This window comes from Carassius gibelio, chromosome A12 (assembly GCF_023724105.1).
Source record: "Carassius gibelio isolate Cgi1373 ecotype wild population from Czech Republic chromosome A12, carGib1.2-hapl.c, whole genome shotgun sequence".
Lineage (NCBI taxonomy): Eukaryota > Metazoa > Chordata > Actinopteri > Cypriniformes > Cyprinidae > Carassius > Carassius gibelio.
In genome coordinates, this window is record NC_068382.1 from 8,039,573 (window position 1) to 8,057,029 (window position 17,457).

The 17,457-nt window shown below is 40.2% G+C and overlaps 1 protein-coding gene across 1 annotated transcript; it reads right to left on the reverse strand.

The window, feature by feature from the left end:
- Positions 1 to 443: 443 nt before the first annotated feature.
- LOC128025625 (matrix metalloproteinase-25-like) lies at positions 444 to 15,529 on the reverse strand. The gene is made up of 10 exons (XM_052612119.1): positions 15,352 to 15,529; positions 7,323 to 7,455; positions 6,795 to 6,939; positions 6,402 to 6,691; positions 4,690 to 4,866; positions 2,087 to 2,273; positions 1,687 to 1,769; positions 1,119 to 1,271; positions 743 to 1,018; positions 444 to 448 (listed from the first exon to the last, which is right to left on the reverse strand). The coding sequence occupies exons 1-10, from the start codon at positions 15,448 to 15,450 to the stop codon at positions 444 to 446; spliced, it is 1,548 nt and encodes a 515-aa protein (XP_052468079.1). The 5' UTR covers positions 15,451 to 15,529.
- Between the last annotated feature and the right edge of the window lie 1,928 nt (positions 15,530 to 17,457).

A 17,457-nucleotide genomic window follows, 5' to 3' on the forward strand; every position in this document is an offset into this window, starting at 1 on the left:
GACAGACAAAGCAGAAACCCAGTAAAATCAAATTTATTTTATGACTTTAATACAGACATATGAATATAAATATATAAATTGTCCATATTTTAATTAAAGATTTATAAAAATGTATTAAAATTGAATGATTCAGTTAGGTTTTAGTGCATTTTAATGCCTGAAATGTACAGCTAACTTATGAAAAGTTTGAATAATAACAATTTGTAGACAAACCCGAAAAAAGTTCATATTTTAGCACTTCCACACACACACACACACACACACACACACACACACACACACACATATATATATATATATCTCAACTTTAAAATGTATTTTAAAGAGTTACAATTTCTCAAATGTGGTGACGTTGAAGTCATGTGACCCTGATATATATATATATATATATATATTTTTTTTTTTTTTTTTTTTGTATTCTAAGTTTTGCTTATTTGTGAAGATTAACCTAATGAACAAAATGTGTGAGAATCATAAACTTTTGTCGGTTACAGAGATTATTTTATGCAATAATCTAAAAAGCAAATAGAAAAATCCTACTAGGTTTTTGTCAAGGCAACCAGGGTGATGCAAACTTTTAATTGGCCTACAAAAATATATCATTACTGCAGTGCTTTATTCTGCTACAGATTGATTTGAGTGGTCACAAACGAAGCCAAAGCTTCATAGCTATAGTAAACTGATAATGTAGCAGCCTAAAGCTGGAAATGCACTTGATGTAAACAGACTTTCTCTACATTACCGTCTCTCCAGATGATATCATCGGGGTTACTGGGCACGCCCGTCCAGAGGATGGCGTTTTTGGGGTAATCTGCATCTGCACGGCTCTTCTCAGTCCCAGAGAACCTCCAGTACTCTCCACCACTGAAGATGTAGGTTTTTCCATTATGAGCCCAAATAAAGGCAGCGTCCACCCTCCTCACCTCACTTCCGTCATGAGAGATCAGCCCCCAGTCTGACAGTGGACGTGGGTAGCCAGACATTGCCATGTTGTCTTTAAATACCCAGTACTGTGAGCCTGTGTGGAAAAAAAAAATTATGCATTCCCTTACAGAAATTAGCTTTTTCAAATTGATTTGTACTTCCATTGTGCCCAAATTGAATAAAAAGGAGCTAACCTATGAAGAAGATGATCCTGCTATCCGTTTGTCTTTCATAAACTGCATCTATCTTGTTAGTGCCGGGAGGAAGACCGAACCAGAAGTTTTTTATGAGAACTGGCTCAAAGGACCCAAGAGAACCGGATTGCTGGATTCGCCAGAAATATTGACCTAGAGCAAAAGGAATGAAACAAAAATTTCCACCTTTGTGTAAGTCACTACAAGCAAATCCAGTATTTATCGTCATTTCTGAGGTTTTATTTTGCTTCCCTAATTTGTCTTCTTTCACAGTTTCTTTTATTGCACTTTATCTTTTTGCATCCATACATTTCTGTTCTGGAAATTTGGTAATTAGTGCATATTTTATAAGAGAATGGATCTTTAAATATGTAATCATTTAATTTCTGAAAAGTTCTAATAATACTCTGATTAATCTGCTGGAGAAAGCATGGTAATATCTAGTTAATTTTTTTACTCTGTTCACCTGTAGTGTCTTGCATTACAAATCTTAAGTTTCTAGTGGCCTTTAAGATGATCAACTCTGCCTTTCAATATCTGTGCATTTGTAAGAACAGTCATCGGATACCTTTAAAAAAGAAAACTTCTCCCCTGATGTCTGCCACTGCATCAAAATCTCCTTTACAACGGTCCAGGACTGATGGATCAGGTCTAGATAAACAGAGAGGTCACAGAGGCCATTAACACTTTTAAGTTGATGTGTTTGAGTGCTGGAGAAGTTCCACACTGTGTATCTATGCTGTGCAAATGTTTGGGGTGTCTTTGAAAGCATTCTCTTATTCTCAACACGGCTGCATTTATTTGATAGAGTAAAATCTGTATTGTGGAATATTCTGTGATGCAAAGCTGAATTTTCTGCATCATTACTCCAGTTTTCAATGTCATATGATCCATAAATCATTGTAATATGCTGATATATTATCATCACTTTTAGATAAAAATGGTACAAATAGGTAAAAATGACTCACTGTATTGGAACTTTGGGCCGAGGTGTACTCGGTGGTTTGGGCTGAGGTGGTTTGGGCTGAGGTGGTTTGGGCTGAGGTGGTTTGGGCTGAGGTGTACTCGGTGGTTTGGGCTGAGGTGGTCTCGGTGGTTTTGGCAAGGCAGGTGTGGGAAGATTTGGGAATGGTTTTGATGTGCTTCTCTTGCTTCCTGCCAAAACACAAACCAAAACCACAGCGAAAACTTTAGATATGGTCAGCTCAGCACATCATGATAAACTGGAAAAATTGGTTTACAGTTACAGACAATGAAATATGATCCAAGCCTAATCTAAATAAATAAATGTTACAATGTTTAAATGAATGAATGAAATAAATTAATGTTTTTATTTTATTTTAAATTTGTGGCACATGTTCTTGTTTAAAATGATAGTTCAATAACAAAGAAAAAAAGTTTTCCAAATAAAGCTATTAAATGATTTCAGAAGATTTGAAATCTTCCATGGATTTTACAGGTTTGAAATGACTGTAAATTGACCACAATACTCATTTCTGCATGAAATATTACAGTTACCAGAGCACAGGGATGTAACTATTCACTCAACTCCCGATGCGATACAGTTCACAATTCTGATTCCACAATATGATTTCACACAATTTATTTATTTCGTTATTTATATTTTAACAAAAAATATTGAAGACAAATTCTAAATGAAAAGGCGTCCTTTAATATTGTCTGGACAAAATGCTGCACACTAATTTTTGTCAAATAACTAAACTAAACTCAAGTTTCAAAACAAAACGCAAATCAAATAAATAAATAATACACATATTTTCATATAATCAAAGGCTTTGCCAGTGCTTTCCATTTAAAATTAGAGACAACCACTGCATTTTATTCACAATCCAAACAAAGATACTGCACACATGAGTTTTTGATTGAAAATAGATAAAAAAAAACAAAAAAAAAAACAAAAAACAGAATGGTCTGAATTTAGCTTTGTGAAACTACTACATAAAACCCTGCATAAAACAAAAAGAGCAGAAAGGCTGCATGAGACACAAATTCACTCAATTTGTATCAATTTTCAACCGGTTTGGGGTGCATCATTATAGCCCTACCAGAGCAGGTAACCAGGGCATCTTCAGATAACCAGAGGCCACTGAGCTACAGCATCATGTAAGGCACCCCTACACTTGATTGTTTTTTTTAGCTTCCTGACAATTATATAAGGCAAATTATAATTATTTTTATTTTTATATATATGCTAGTTAACTTTTATTTAAAATTTTCAATTTCAATTTATTTGTATAGCACATTTATACACAACTTTTGTTGCACAAAGTGCTTCACATTGTGAAAATAAAAACAAAGTAGACATACAAATTTTAAAATACAGAATTAAACAAGAACTAGTTAAAAAGCCAAGCTAAACAGATAAGTCTTCAGCTGAGACCTAAAGACCTCCACTGATGGAGCTTGTCGAATATAAAGAGGGAGATTGTTCCACAGTTTTGGGCCTGTTACTGAGAAAGCACGATCACCTTTTGACTTCTTTTTGGACTGAGGAGTAACTAGCAATAGTTGATTTGACGATCTTAAAGACCTAACGAAATGTAGGGCTCTATAAGGTTGGAAATATAGTTAGGAGACAAATTATGTAAAGCTTTAAAAACAACCAGTAAAATCTTGAAATCAATCCTAAACTTGACTGATAACCAGTGAAGAGAACGCAGCACCGGAGTGATGTGCTCTCTTTTTTTGGTGCCCGTCAGAAGTCTAGCTGCAGCATTCTGTACAAGCTGCAGATGTGACAGTTGTCGGTGGCTGATCCCCACATAGAGGGAGTTACAGTAGTCCAGTCGCAAAGAAATAAATGCATGAACAACGGTCTCCAAATCCTTAAAACTAAGAAAAGGTTTAAGCTTAGCAATAATTTTAAGATGATAAAAACTACTTCTTACAACTGAATTAATCTGTTTATCAAAGCTAAGCGATGAGTCAATAATGACCCCAAGATTTCTCACATTATCCTTCACAGTCATCTCCAATGAAGCAAGAATACTGACTACACACTCTTTAAAATGTGATGGCCCAAATATTATGATTTCAGATTTTCTTTCATTCAGCTGAAGAAAATTATTATAGAGCCAAATTTTAATTACATTCAGACAGAGTAACAAAGATTGCAAAGACTGTTCATCTCCAACTTTAAGTGGAAAATAAACAACATTGTTCTGCATAAATGTGAATATAAGTTAATATCTTCCAATTTACTCTTTCCTTGAAAGAAAGAATTCTGCACTTGTGGAACTGCAGAATTATCCACCTTATTTTCCAATGTGGAAGAAGTTTTTTACAACTAAAAATAGCTGGAAACAGATGAGACCAAAATTTATAAATGGGAATTACGGGAAAATATAGCCAAAAGTGAGTGTGTGAGTTTGTTTACAGAATGCTGCTGCAACTGATGCTAACGCTCATATATTAATACATATAAAAGAATATATAATGTTCCAGCAGCCAGTAGGCCCCTCCCCAGTGCAGGCCCCTGGGCTTCAGCCCGTTAAAGCCTGTGCGTTAATGCACCCCTGCAGGTAACTAAAGCTTATGAACATGCTCCTACCGTAGAGCGACTGAATGGCATAGCGATCATCTTCCAGAAGAATGTAGGATGCGTAATCACCAACATGACCCTGGTAGTACGGCCTCATGATGGAATGATGAGCGGAGGAATGAGAGAGACCCAGGGCATGACCAAATTCATGAACAGCCACCGCAAACAAATCAGTGCCCCAGTCATCTAAACAAATGGGGAGAATAAGATGAGTGGTTCTTCATTTGTTTGTAAGAACATTTATAAGTGGGGGAATCATCAGTTGAGGCCATTTTCAGCCACTTAAAATCAAGATAAACCTCTTCAGACTATATTTCACGTACTACGTAAATGTTTAATCAAATGTTCTAAAATAAATATGGCATGTACTGTAACAGTAATGATTTTTCTCACTGGTTTTTTTTTTTTGATAAAGTTACCTGGCAGTACATTACTGCTGAACTTATACACTTTTTTTGATGTAAATATAGATCATAGTTTACAAGAAAATACTATTTTATTGTTTCATGTTTAATGCAATGTGTTTCTTTGTAATTAATTGTGAAATACATATACAGCAATACTTATTTGTTATGAAAGAAGTCAAACACCCCAAGCTGAAAATGATACTAACTTTGCAACACTTTGTACAGCTGTTTCACAGCTAAAATTGAACTGATTTAATAAATTATACATTTTAAGACTTTAACACTTATTTTCCAGTTTATTAATGCAAAACTTGACTGATAACCAGTGAAGAGAACGCAGCACTGGAGTGATGTGCTCTCTTTTTTTGGTGCCCGTCAGAAGTCTAGCTGCAGCATTCTGTACAAGCTGCAGATGTGACAGTTGTCGGTGGCTGATCCCCACATAGAGGGAGTTACAGTAGTCCAGTCGCGAAGAAATAAATGCATGAACAACGGTCTCCAAATCCTTAAAACTAAGAAAAGGTTTAAGCTTAGCAATAATTTTAAGATGATAAAAACTACTTCTTACAACTGAATTAATCTGTTTATCAAAGCTAAGCGATGAGTCAATAATGACCCCAAGATTTCTCACATTATCCTTCACAGTCATCTCCAATGAAGCAAGAATACTGACTACACACTCTTTAATCAAATGTTCTAAAATAAATATGGCATGTACTGTAACAGTAATGATTTTTCTCACTGGTTTTTTTTTTTTTTTTTTGATAAAGTTACCTGGCAGTACATTACTGCTGAACTTATACACTTTTTTTTGATGTAAATATAGATCATAGTTTACAAGAAAACTAATTGTGAAATACATATACAGCAATACTTATTTGTTATGAAAGAAGTCAAACACCCCAAGCTGAAAATGATACTAACTTTGCAACACTTTGTACAGCTGTTTCACAGCTAAAATTGAACTGATTTAATAAATTATACATTTTAAGACTTTAACACTTATTTTCCAGTTTATTAATGCAAAGTTCCTTTGAAACAATCTATATTTTAAAGCGCTATAGAAATAAATGACATGATTTATGCTATAATTAAATATATATATATATATATATATATATATATATATATATATATATATATATATATATATATATATATATATTCTGTGGAATAATGGAATAAATGCAAATTCATAAATGCAAACAAAGTCAATTTACAAAATCACTGAATTTGATTAATCCATAAATATTCTGCAACCTTTGGGACTGCCATTCATCTATTAACCACTAAATATTTAGTAAAACCTTATACCTTTGTAGGTCCAGCTCTCATCATCATCAAAATGTGTATCTCCAGAAATATCAGCCTCCCCTGGGAAGAAGGCATGAGCAAGTGTCCCTCCCTTCCCATCGAATGGATACCCATCTTCATGGTTCATTCGACCAAAAGAGATCTTGATATCAGCTTTGTCCTGTTTGTTTGAGGATGTAGCACGAAACTCGAGGTTGGTCACATCACTCCAGGCTTTAAGGGCATAGGCCATAATATTGTTCACTTCACTGGGATTGAGGAATGGAGGGAGAGATGGGTAATTATGGATGCTAGGACAAGAAAGAGGAAAAAAGATAAATCAGTGGCTGCACATTTATAAAGTTGACTGTATATGATTGTGTCAGTGACCATTGTTAATGTAACATTGCAGACCTCCATGTGACTTCAGACTTTTTCCAGCGAAGCCCAGTGGTTGCATATCTTCTCTTCCTCCTCCGCTTTTTCAGCTTGTCCTCAGACCCTATAATGTCTGGCAGTGAACACCGTGGTGTGTTCATCAGTTTCAGTGTGTCACTGTCTAGAGAAGCGCAGGACAGAAGGGTCCAGATCAATATATAGACTTCAGAGATAGAGAGCCCATTGCAGTACGTAAAATAAAAATCCATATTGGGAGGAGAGAAAATAAATACTTCTTTCTCTAGAGATGCATTGACCAAACCATTCACAAGCCACCAACTACAGCATGAGTCAGTCAGGAAAAAGTCAGTCTAAATCTATTCAGTACACGTGCATTTATGATGAAATTAAAACATAGGGATTTGATTTGAATATGATTTGAAAAAAAGAAAAAAAAAAGAAGAAGCAAGAAACACTACACAACAGAAAGAAAGGGGGGGGGGGGTCAGAAAAAGACTTGTGAAACAATGCCATTGGACCATTTCCTGCATGTGTTGAATTTACCGAGTTTGCCTGTGTCTTTGAGGCCAGCGAAACGCTGCATTTCTTTAATGGCTCTCTCAATGCCTTCTTTAGTCTGCAGCTTTCCTGTGTGGGGATCCGGAGGGGGCAGGTATCCATACCTGCTCAACCAATCCTAAGAGAAATCAGAAATCACACGCTAAAAATTTTAGTATAACTTACCAAAGACAAAAATATACTTTATTTATATTATATATTTATTTAATTGATAGAAATTAGAAAAATACATTCTCAAAAAGGATGTGTTAATTAATAACATCTCTAGGTTACGCATGTAACCCTAGTTCCTCGAGGGAATGAGACGCTGCGTCAAATGCGCTTTGGGGAACGCGCCCAGCGTGAGCGACTCTGAATATTATGTGTAATCAGTCTAATGGAAGAGCGTGACATCACAGGCGGGGTGACGTAAGCGACCAGGAAGCTATAAAAGCACTGGCATCAGTTTCGAGTACCAGCAAGCGCCGGCAGGGGTGCCAGGGGTATGGCTCCGAGACGCAGCGTCTCGTTCCCTCAAGGAACTAGGGTTACAAACGTAACCTAGAGACGTTCCTCTTCAGGAACTCGAGCTGCGTAAAATGCGCTTTAGGGAACGAGTACCAACGGCGCCAGGCTACCAAACCCCTGCCTAGTGTGTATCAGAAGAGCACAGCTTAGGACAGGAGGACAGAAGCGCCTGGAGTGACTGGCATGTCTAGGCCATAGAATTTAACAAACGTAGAGGGCGTGGACCACCCTGCAGCGTTGCAGATGTCCAGCATGGAAACACCTGCTAAAAAGGCCTTGGAGGTCGCCATACCCCGAGCAGAGTGAGCCTTGGCTCCCGACAATGGGGGACGACCAAAGGACTTATAGGTGGCGTTGATAGCCTCGACTATCCAATGACTACTAGTCTGCTTAGAAGCAGGAGAACCCCTCTTGGGGGGACCGTAGCATACATTCAATTGGTCAGTTTTTCTCCATAGGGCAGCTCTGTGGACGTATGCGTCCAGCGCTCGAACTGGACACATACAATTTAGCTTCGCTTGGTCGTGCCCCCGAAAGGGAGGAGGACAGAAGGCCTGCAGCACTAAAGGTCATGTTGTAACAGAGGGAACCTTGGGAACATATCCCGCTCGAGGGTATATGAATGCTTTAGTCATGCCAGATGCAAATTCAAGATAAGTTCCACAGAGAGGTGATAGCCAACAGAAAGGAGGTTTTAAGTGTGAGATGTCTATCTGAGATATCTTGAATAGGTTCAAATGGGGGTTTGCAAATTGCCTCTAACACCACAACCAAGTCCCACAGGGGAATACGGGAGCGTACTGGAGGTCTCAGCCTCAGCGCACCATGGAGGAAACGTGTAACTAGGGGGTGTCTTCTCAGTGACTGGCCATCGAGAAGGGCGTGGTAGGCCGCAACGGCCGCCACATAAACCTTCAGCGTGGAGTGGGTCAATCCTGCAGAGAGCCTAGCCTGTAGAAACTGCAGAACTGTACCAACTGGGTAGTTTGCTGGGTCTAACTGGCTGTCTCTGCACCATGAGGTTAAGAGTTTCCACCTCAGGGCATACAGTTTCCTCATTGAGGGAGCTCTGGATTGGAGGAGGGTCTCAACAACCACAGTTGAGAGACCAGCTGCTAACAGTTGTGCCCCCTCAGGGGCCACACCCACAGCTTCCACAACTCCGGCCGAGGGTGAATTATCATACCCTGCGCCTGCGAGAGTCTGTCCTAAATGGTATCTCCCACGGAGAGCCGTCGACGAGCAAGACTAGATCTGAGAACCATACTCAGCCCGGCCAGAACGGGGCTACTTATAACAGACAGACCCTGTCCCGGCGTACTCTTGCCAGAACTCCCGGGAGCAGAGCAATAGGGGGAAAGGCGCACAGACGAAGCCTCTGCCAGGTCTGTACCATAGCGTCCAGTCCCAGAGGAGCTGGATGAACTAGAGAGAACCAAAGGGGACATTGTGATGTCTCTTGAGTTGCAAATAGGTCTACTTGAGCCCTGCCAAATAATCTCCATATCTGCTTCACCACTTCTGGGTGAAGACATCCCTGGTGGTTGATGTAAGAGACCACCGATGTGTTGTCGGTGTGCACCAACACATGGTGACCCTTTAGGTCTGGGAGGAAGTGCTTCAGTGCATGATAAACTGCTAGCATTTCTAGACAATTGATATGCCATGTTAGATGGCGACCGCTCCACAGACCACGGGCAGGGTGGCCACTCATGACTGCACCCGGTGAGGGATGCGTCCATCGCTAGTATTACACGGCGACAAGGAGCTCCCAGCACCGGGCCCTGATTCAAGAACCAAGGTTTCTTCCACATGTCTAAGGCACGGAGGCAGAGCAGCGTGACCTTGATAGTGCAAAGTAGATTGCCCCTCGGGGAAAATCCCTTGGTCTTGAGCCACCACTGTAGGGGTCTCATGTACAGCAGGCTAAGAGGTATCACGTTGGACGCAGCTGCCATCAGACCCAACAATCTCTGAAATTGTTTGACAGTAAGTGACTGGCCTTCTCTGACTCTCAAGACTGAGATGAGGATCGACTTGATACGAGCAGGGGACAATCGTGCCTGCATCGCGGTCGAATCCCATACTACGCCTAGATAGGTGGTTCTCTGAACCGGAGAAAGCACACTCTTCTTGGCGTTGTCTCAAACCCAGCTCCCCCATATGTGCGAGAATGACATCTCGATGCCGAGCCGCAACCTGCTCTAACTGAGCTAAAATCAACCAATCATCAATGTAGTTGAGAATGCGGATGCCCTGCATGCGCAGGGGGACCAGAGCCGCGTCTACACATTTTGTGAATGTGCGGGGTGAGAGAGCAAGGCCGAAGGGAAGTACTTGATATTGGTAAGCTTCGCCCCTGAAAGCAAACCTCAGAAACTTCCGTGTTGTGGAAGGATGGATATGTGGAAGTATGCGTCTTTGAGATCTATTGTGACAAACCAGTCCTCGGACCTGATCTGAGCTACAACATGCTTGATTGTGAGCTTTCTGAACTTTAATCTCATAACTGAACGATTTAAGACTCTCAAGTCTATAATCGGACGCAGCCCCCCATCCTTCTTTAGTACTATGAAATACCGGCTGTAAAATCCGGACTCCCTGTCCTGAGGAGGGACCACCTCGATTGCCTCCTTCTCTAATAGCGTTTTCACTTCCTATTCCATAACCAGACCCTGCCTGGTGCCGACTATCGTCGGAATGACCCTGTTGAATAGTGGTGGTGCTGAGCCTAACTGAATACGATAGCATTTTTCTACTGTGTGCAAGACCCATGGAGATACATTTGGCAGCAGTTTCCACACTGCTAAATAATCTACTAAGGGAATCAGTCTCTCGAGACTGACTTCTGGTGTAAGAGGCCCCCGCAGGGGCGGCGAGTGTCTCAGCCCCGCTACGCATACGGGCGGAAGATACTGAGTCCGATGCTCGCTGGGGACCGCTGCGCCCTAGAACACTGGCAGGGTTGGCAGACCGGCCACCAGATGGTGCTGAGGCGAGACGGGTACCATGTACTGCGGTGTGTACTGCTCTACCCCAGCAGAGGCTGCCCTCTGAAACCCTGGGCTTTTGGCGTCAGGGTTTCTTGGCAGAGGACTTCTTAGCTTAATAACTGCCCTCAGATCTTGCTTGGGCTTAGAAGACCTAGGCCGAGAGCGGAGGAGCATGAGAGGCGACGCTCTGCTTTTGGGCCTCGTGATACGAGGAGCTAGGGTGCGGCTGGGGCATCTCCTGCCCAGATGCCCCAAGAGGGCGACAAGGGAGGAACTTATGGAATGTCGCCGCTTGTTTGCAGGCCTCCTGAAACCTGTCGACGACAGAATTGACTGCGTCGCCGAACAGGCCAGTAGGCTGAATCGGGGTGTCCATGAGGCAGACCCTGTCCCGGTCTTTCATATCAGACAGGGTCAACCATAAGTGCCTCTCCGCGGCCACCATAGCTGCCATGGACCGCCCAATCGCTCGGGCGGTCTCCTTGGTGGCGCGGAGGGAGAGATCAGTGGTCCTTCTTAGCTCTGAAATATCATGGGACTTGATCTCCTCTCCCTCGTCTAGCACTTTAAGTAAGTCGGCTTGGTACGCCTGTAACACCACCATGGTCTGCAGACACGCACCAGCCTGTCCTGCAGCCGCATACCCTTTGCCCACCAAAGCCGATGTTGTTCTGAGTGGCTTTGAGGGCAATGACTGGGCCTTCAGAGATGATGCCGCGCCGGGGAACAGATAGCTCATGAGCGTCTGTTCTACCCGGGTCATCGCTCTATAACCGTGCTCTCCCATCCCCACCACATTTCCATAATAGCCAGATGAGGGGACGTAGAGGAGGGCCGAGAATGGACGTTTCCATGACCTGGCGATCTCTTCATGCAGGTCTGGAAAGAATGGAAGGCCCCGGCTGGGAGGTGGCTGACTCGCGCACAGGAAGCGTTCATCAAGCTTGCTTCGCTGCGGTTTTTTTGGCGGGCCAATCAATGCTTAACTTAACCACCTCTAAGAGCTCCTCATATTGCGGCGAGTGGGGTGGTGAATCCCTGTCGACCGACTCCACATCAACCTCCTCGGAGGAAGAGAGGCGGAGCGTCGACCCCTCTCCCTGAGTGGAAGGAACTGCAGAGTGTGCTTCCGACTCTAGGGATTGGGTGCTGGATCTGGGGGAAGTGGAAGGAGATAGGGACTTGCGAACCCCACGAGTGCAGCCGCCGTTCTGCCTCAGCAGAAGCAGGACCAGCACTGCGGGGAACAATGGCGAAGGCCCCCTCCTCAAAGAGGGGCCTCCGGGAACGAAGCAGCCGCACCGACATTCGCTCACAGTGCAGGCAGTCAGCCCCCTCGAGAGCCGACTCAGCGTGCTTCAAACCCAGAAAAACCATGCATAGGCTGTGTGTATCCCCACCCATTATATATCACGGGCAGGGAGGAACACACAACCTATAACGCGATTTGGAATCGCCATCAGAATGCTTAACTTTCGCCTTGCTCTTTGGCATGTCTAGGAGCTCTAACTGGACAGACAACAGTAAATAAGACTCACAAGACAAACAAGTGACATTCACACACAGAGCACTTGCTGAAAGACGCGAAGCTGATGCCAGCTGCGCGGCACGTGCTTTTATAGCTTCCTGGTCTCTTACATTACCCCGTTTATGACGTCACGCTCTTCCATTGGACTGATTACAAACAATATTCGGAGTCGCTCACGCTGGGCGCGTTCCCCAAAGCGACGCAGCTCGAGTTCCTGAAGAGGAACATCATTGTTATACATTTTGTGTTGGTTGTGTTTTATAAAATAATAATAAAAAATGCATTGTTAAACTCAATGTGTTAATTTCCATTTAATTATTGCTTTTTATGTCACTTCACAAGCCATTATTTCTCTGGTGCCTCAACTTTTCACTGAATATCGCTTGCTTGGAAGTCAGGTGATTATATAATAGCCTACTAAAGACTTTCAAAATGTCTTTTGAAAAGTTTGTGATAATTCATTGAAGGTTGAAGTGAAATGTACGTAATTATAAGGAAAGCTAATTTGCAACAGTTATGATTTATGTGCCATATTTCTGTCGATTGAACTAGCCATGCCACTATTTATGAATGAATCCTGATTTTGAGTCATATGAATCATGTGAAGTGTTCTAGAAAAGAGGACAGCCGCTGATGTTTCAAGTATCACTAATATTACCTTTTGTTGATAATAGGGCTTGCCACGCCAGATCTGTGGAAAACACTGGGATTGTATGCTTATGGTAAAGTGGCCTTTGTTTTTACACAATGTCCAATCCATCCTTTTTTAATCATTACTACTATTTCCGTTAACTGAGCAGTGATTATATTCTCCATTTACTATTTCAGTGAAGTTGAAGAATTTAATAGGGTGATAGAGAAACAATTGAGAAAAGACAGGAGAGAAGGTGGCAGTTAGTGCTGCTGCAAACATCACAATGTGGGCTTTAAATATTTAAAGGTCAGGAAAAGTCATGTCAATAATATGTTATTTCTATTCAGATTTCTTGTATCTCTATTATTATTATTTTTCTCAGTTCAGATGGGCTTTATTGACATGATTTTTTCAAGAACCTTTGTTCCCACAACATAAAAACCTTTGAACGGTATGCAATAACAGTATTATGAACATTAATTGTTATGAAGATTTATATTATTACTTTTGTATTGTATAAGTTTGTGCGCTCTGTGGTCACTAAGATCTTTTAAATATTATAGATTAGAACGTGTTCAACTAAATTTTCCTTGGAGGTCCTTGACAGAGATGACATTACTGAATTAAATGATGAACTGCCTTTAACTGTCATTTTGCATTATTGATACACTGTTTTGCTAATGAATGTTGTTCAGTTGCTTTGACACAATGTATTTTGTTTAAAGCTCTATATAAATAAAGGTTACTTGACTTGACGTCAGAGTTTGAAAACCACTGATGTCCTGTCTTTCCCACACACAAGAAATTCTCATGCAAACGTCCAAAAAAAAAAAAAAAACCACCCTCTATCTCTTTAATGACTGCATCACCTATAAATAACTGAAAAAAAGGCTCATTTTGGAGAGGCTAACTAAAAAAAAAAAAAAAAACTGTAAAAAATAAGTAGTCAATTGCACTAACAGTAGCTATTTTAATTTACTAAAATTATTTTTTTTTCTTTTTGTTTCAATCGTGAATATCCACTCCATCAGCATTGTATTGTATTCTGTTGTAATTCAACAGCTGTGAGCATGCTCTGGGTGGATGTATTTTACCATTTTGTTGATTTTTGCAGTTTTTGTGCCTTTTTTAAAAGGTATAAACTCGGGACTCCTTTCACTGCTCTGTGTTGCTGTCACTGATCATTTGGTTCTCAAGTCTTAAAGACACAAGATATTGAATTTAATTTAACTTTTTTCTTCAATGATGCGTCAGTGTCTCATAACCTAAGTATTATCCTATGAAAGTCCTTTTGAGAAAACACAGCGCGTGTTCTTTTTTATTTTATTTTCTCTCTCTATATGACAGATGCATCAGACTGTGAAATTTCATGCAGTGATACGTGTTCATGGATGGAAGCGAGCTATTGCTAGAGTTTTTGCATTGCATAATTTGTCCATAAAAACTGAAAAAATTATAACTTTATCTATCGGTGCTGCCAGAAATATTCTCAATCTCTTTTTACATGGCCACGGGAAGGTCCCTCTAAACTTCTTTATTCTTTAAAACTGTAGTTTATGGTCACCCCAAGTACGATTTGTTCCTGGATCAAAATCTGTTGATGATCCTGGATCAACATTATTGTCCAAAAATTTAGACTTAACCCTATCCCTACCCCTAAACCTAACCCTACCCATATTTCATTCCTAAAATCATTGGGAAATTATATCTTAACAAGGGTGTAGAAGCACCTTACCCTGAATTTAAGCCTACAACATGTTGTACTTGGTAAAAATCACGCTCACCAGTTTATATGGATGCATTATGAGAGGTGGTGGGTCAAATAGCACATTTTTTACACAAATTGTGTGATTATAACACATTACAATATCTAAACACACTTTTGCCAAAAGAGGGCTAACACACTTGTTGACTTAAAAGTAACACAAAATGTGTTAACCTCATCTAGAAGTTCAAGAAATTTCCAACCCATCAGTTTTAAGAATGTAGTGAAATTGTATCACTTTCATAGTGTAACTGTCCAATTAATAGTTTGATCTGTTTTAAGGTCATTTAATTGGTCTTTTGTTTATCGTACACCTCAGTTGATGGACAAATGAAGATAATTGACTACAGCTGCATATAATCATAAATATAAGGTCTGAGTAACACATTTTGGCCCTCATCAAAACAATTCAAGAAATTCCCATTTTATTTTAATATGACACATAGGGATTTTACACATGGAAAATTATGCTCACATATGCACATCAAGAACAATACAACCCAAACTCACTTTGGACATATGGCACAACGTTTGTTTTCCTATTTATTAAAATATTTAACTTTTAGTAATGTAATAGCTCATCTTACCAAACCCTGAGAGTACTGGTCCAGCATCGGAGCCGGAGAGACAAACGCAAGCAAAGTGCAGGTCAGGTAAACCAACCAAAGACATCCTGAGAAAGTCATCTTGCTGGACGGAATACAATTTAATAAACAGCTGCAGACAATCAAAAGGATCTACTTTTTTTTCTGAGGTTGATGCAGCTCTTGCAGACCAAATACATGAGAAGTGTGCTCTCCTCTCTCTCTCTCTCTCTCTCTCTCTCTCTCTCTCTCTCTCTCTCACACACACACACACACACACACACACACACAGACACACACACACACACACACACACACATATATATCTCTGTTTGTCTATTCCGAAAAATTAAGAAAATCTCACTCTCACAAATGAGCATTACTTAACTGCATTAATATACATATTTAATATTACCATTAATTATTCCACTATCCCTTGATTCAAAACAAGTCATCCTTTGCCATTCTCACATTTTGCTCAACATAAATCAATCAAATGTCACCAGAACCCACAAAACACAATTTAGGTTAAAGATGCAGTAACACCCATAACTGAAAGAGACCGGATGTTTAAAACCTTAGTAAACCGTTACAACACTCATATTTCTTAAAGGGATACTGTACTTCCCCCCAAAATTAAATTTTTTATATTTATCTGCTTACACCCAGGGCATCCAAGAAGTAGTTGACTTTGTTTCTTCAGTAAAACACAAAGCAAGATTTTTAGCTTTGCAGTCTGTCACTCTTATAATGTAAGTGGATGGGAATCATGGCTAAAACATACAATAAAACAAACAAACATACACAAACAAAACCAAATTATACCCTGCGGCTCGTGATAATACACTGATGTGTAAAGACAGAAAACAATCTGTCAGTGCAAGAAACGTATTGTTTTGTTTGTGCTTGTTTTTTTGTTTTTTATTAATTCTATGTTTTAGCCATGAATCTCATACACTTACGTTATAAGAGTGAAAGACTGCAAAGGTTTGAGCTAAAAATCTTGCTCTGTGTTCTACTGAAGAAACTGAAGTGACCTATATCTTAGTCTCAGCCTCTGATTGACCGTTGGCTAAACGCCTGATGCTTATGGCACACAAAAGTGGAAACACTTCAGGAGTGTCGAAGTCATCATCGGATTGATTGAATTCTACAGGATTTCCACGAGACGTGTGTGTCACGTTCTTTAACGTTCTGCCTGGAAACAAATATAAAACTAAAATGTCCTTACTCAAAGGTTGCTTGTGTTCAAGCTGGTCGCTCAGATTCACCTCACGGACCAAGAGAAACTGCTTAGGTTGAAATTGACTTCTGTGTGAGCTGTTCAAAATTGACAATGGACTTTTTTGCCCGTGTAATTTGACCGGAATAATACCAATGTGATCCCACATTGATATTGTTTTTATACAACAGTTCAATAAACAGTGAGTTAATTCAGAGTTTATTTTTTGCAATTCTGACTTTTCTTTGATCTGAATCCTATTTACATCTCACTATTCTGACCTTTCTCCTTATATATATTTTTGTTTGTTTCTACTACAGAATATTTTTTTAAGATAACTGTGTATGTTCTATTGTTTATATATTACTATTCTGAGTTTTGCCTATAACTTGCAGTTCTGACTTTTTGTCTCATTAGATACAAAGAAAGAAAGAAAGAAAGAAAAAGAAAGAAAGAAAGAAAGAAAGAAAGAAAGAAAGAAAGAAAAAGGAAGTGAGCCAGACACAGTGATGTAGTAATGGCTATATAGCTATATAGGTTTATTCCTGCTTCACTAAAACTATTTAAAGCTTGTAGAGTGACTCATCATGTAGACTCAAATATGAAACTAGTAAAATAGAAGTGTGAAGTGACGTGTGACCAAGTATGGTGACCCATGCTCGGAATTTTAACCCATCCAAGTGCATACAAACGGTAGTGAACACACACACACCGTGAACACACCCCCGGAGCAGTGGGCAGCCTTAAGGGTCTCACCTCAGTCGTGGTATTTAGAGTGAAAGAGAGCTCTGGTTATTCACTCCCCTCACGTACAATCATTGCTGGTACTGAGACTCAAATCTGCAACCTTTGGGTTACAAGTCCCAAGACTCTCTAACCATTAGGCC

Excerpts from the sequence above, each read along its gene's own strand:
- LOC128025625 (XM_052612119.1), bottom strand. The coding sequence starts at position 15,450 with ATGACTTTCTCAGGATGTCTTTGGTTGGTTTACCTGACCTGCACTTTG. Across the intron at positions 7,456-15,351 it reads ACCAGTACTCTCAGGGTTTG|GATTGGTTGAGCAGGTATGG; the intron begins GTAAGATGAGCT and ends GATTTCTCTTAG. Across the intron at positions 6,692-6,794 it reads AAGTCTGAAGTCACATGGAG|CATCCATAATTACCCATCTC; the intron begins GTCTGCAATGTT and ends TTCTTGTCCTAG.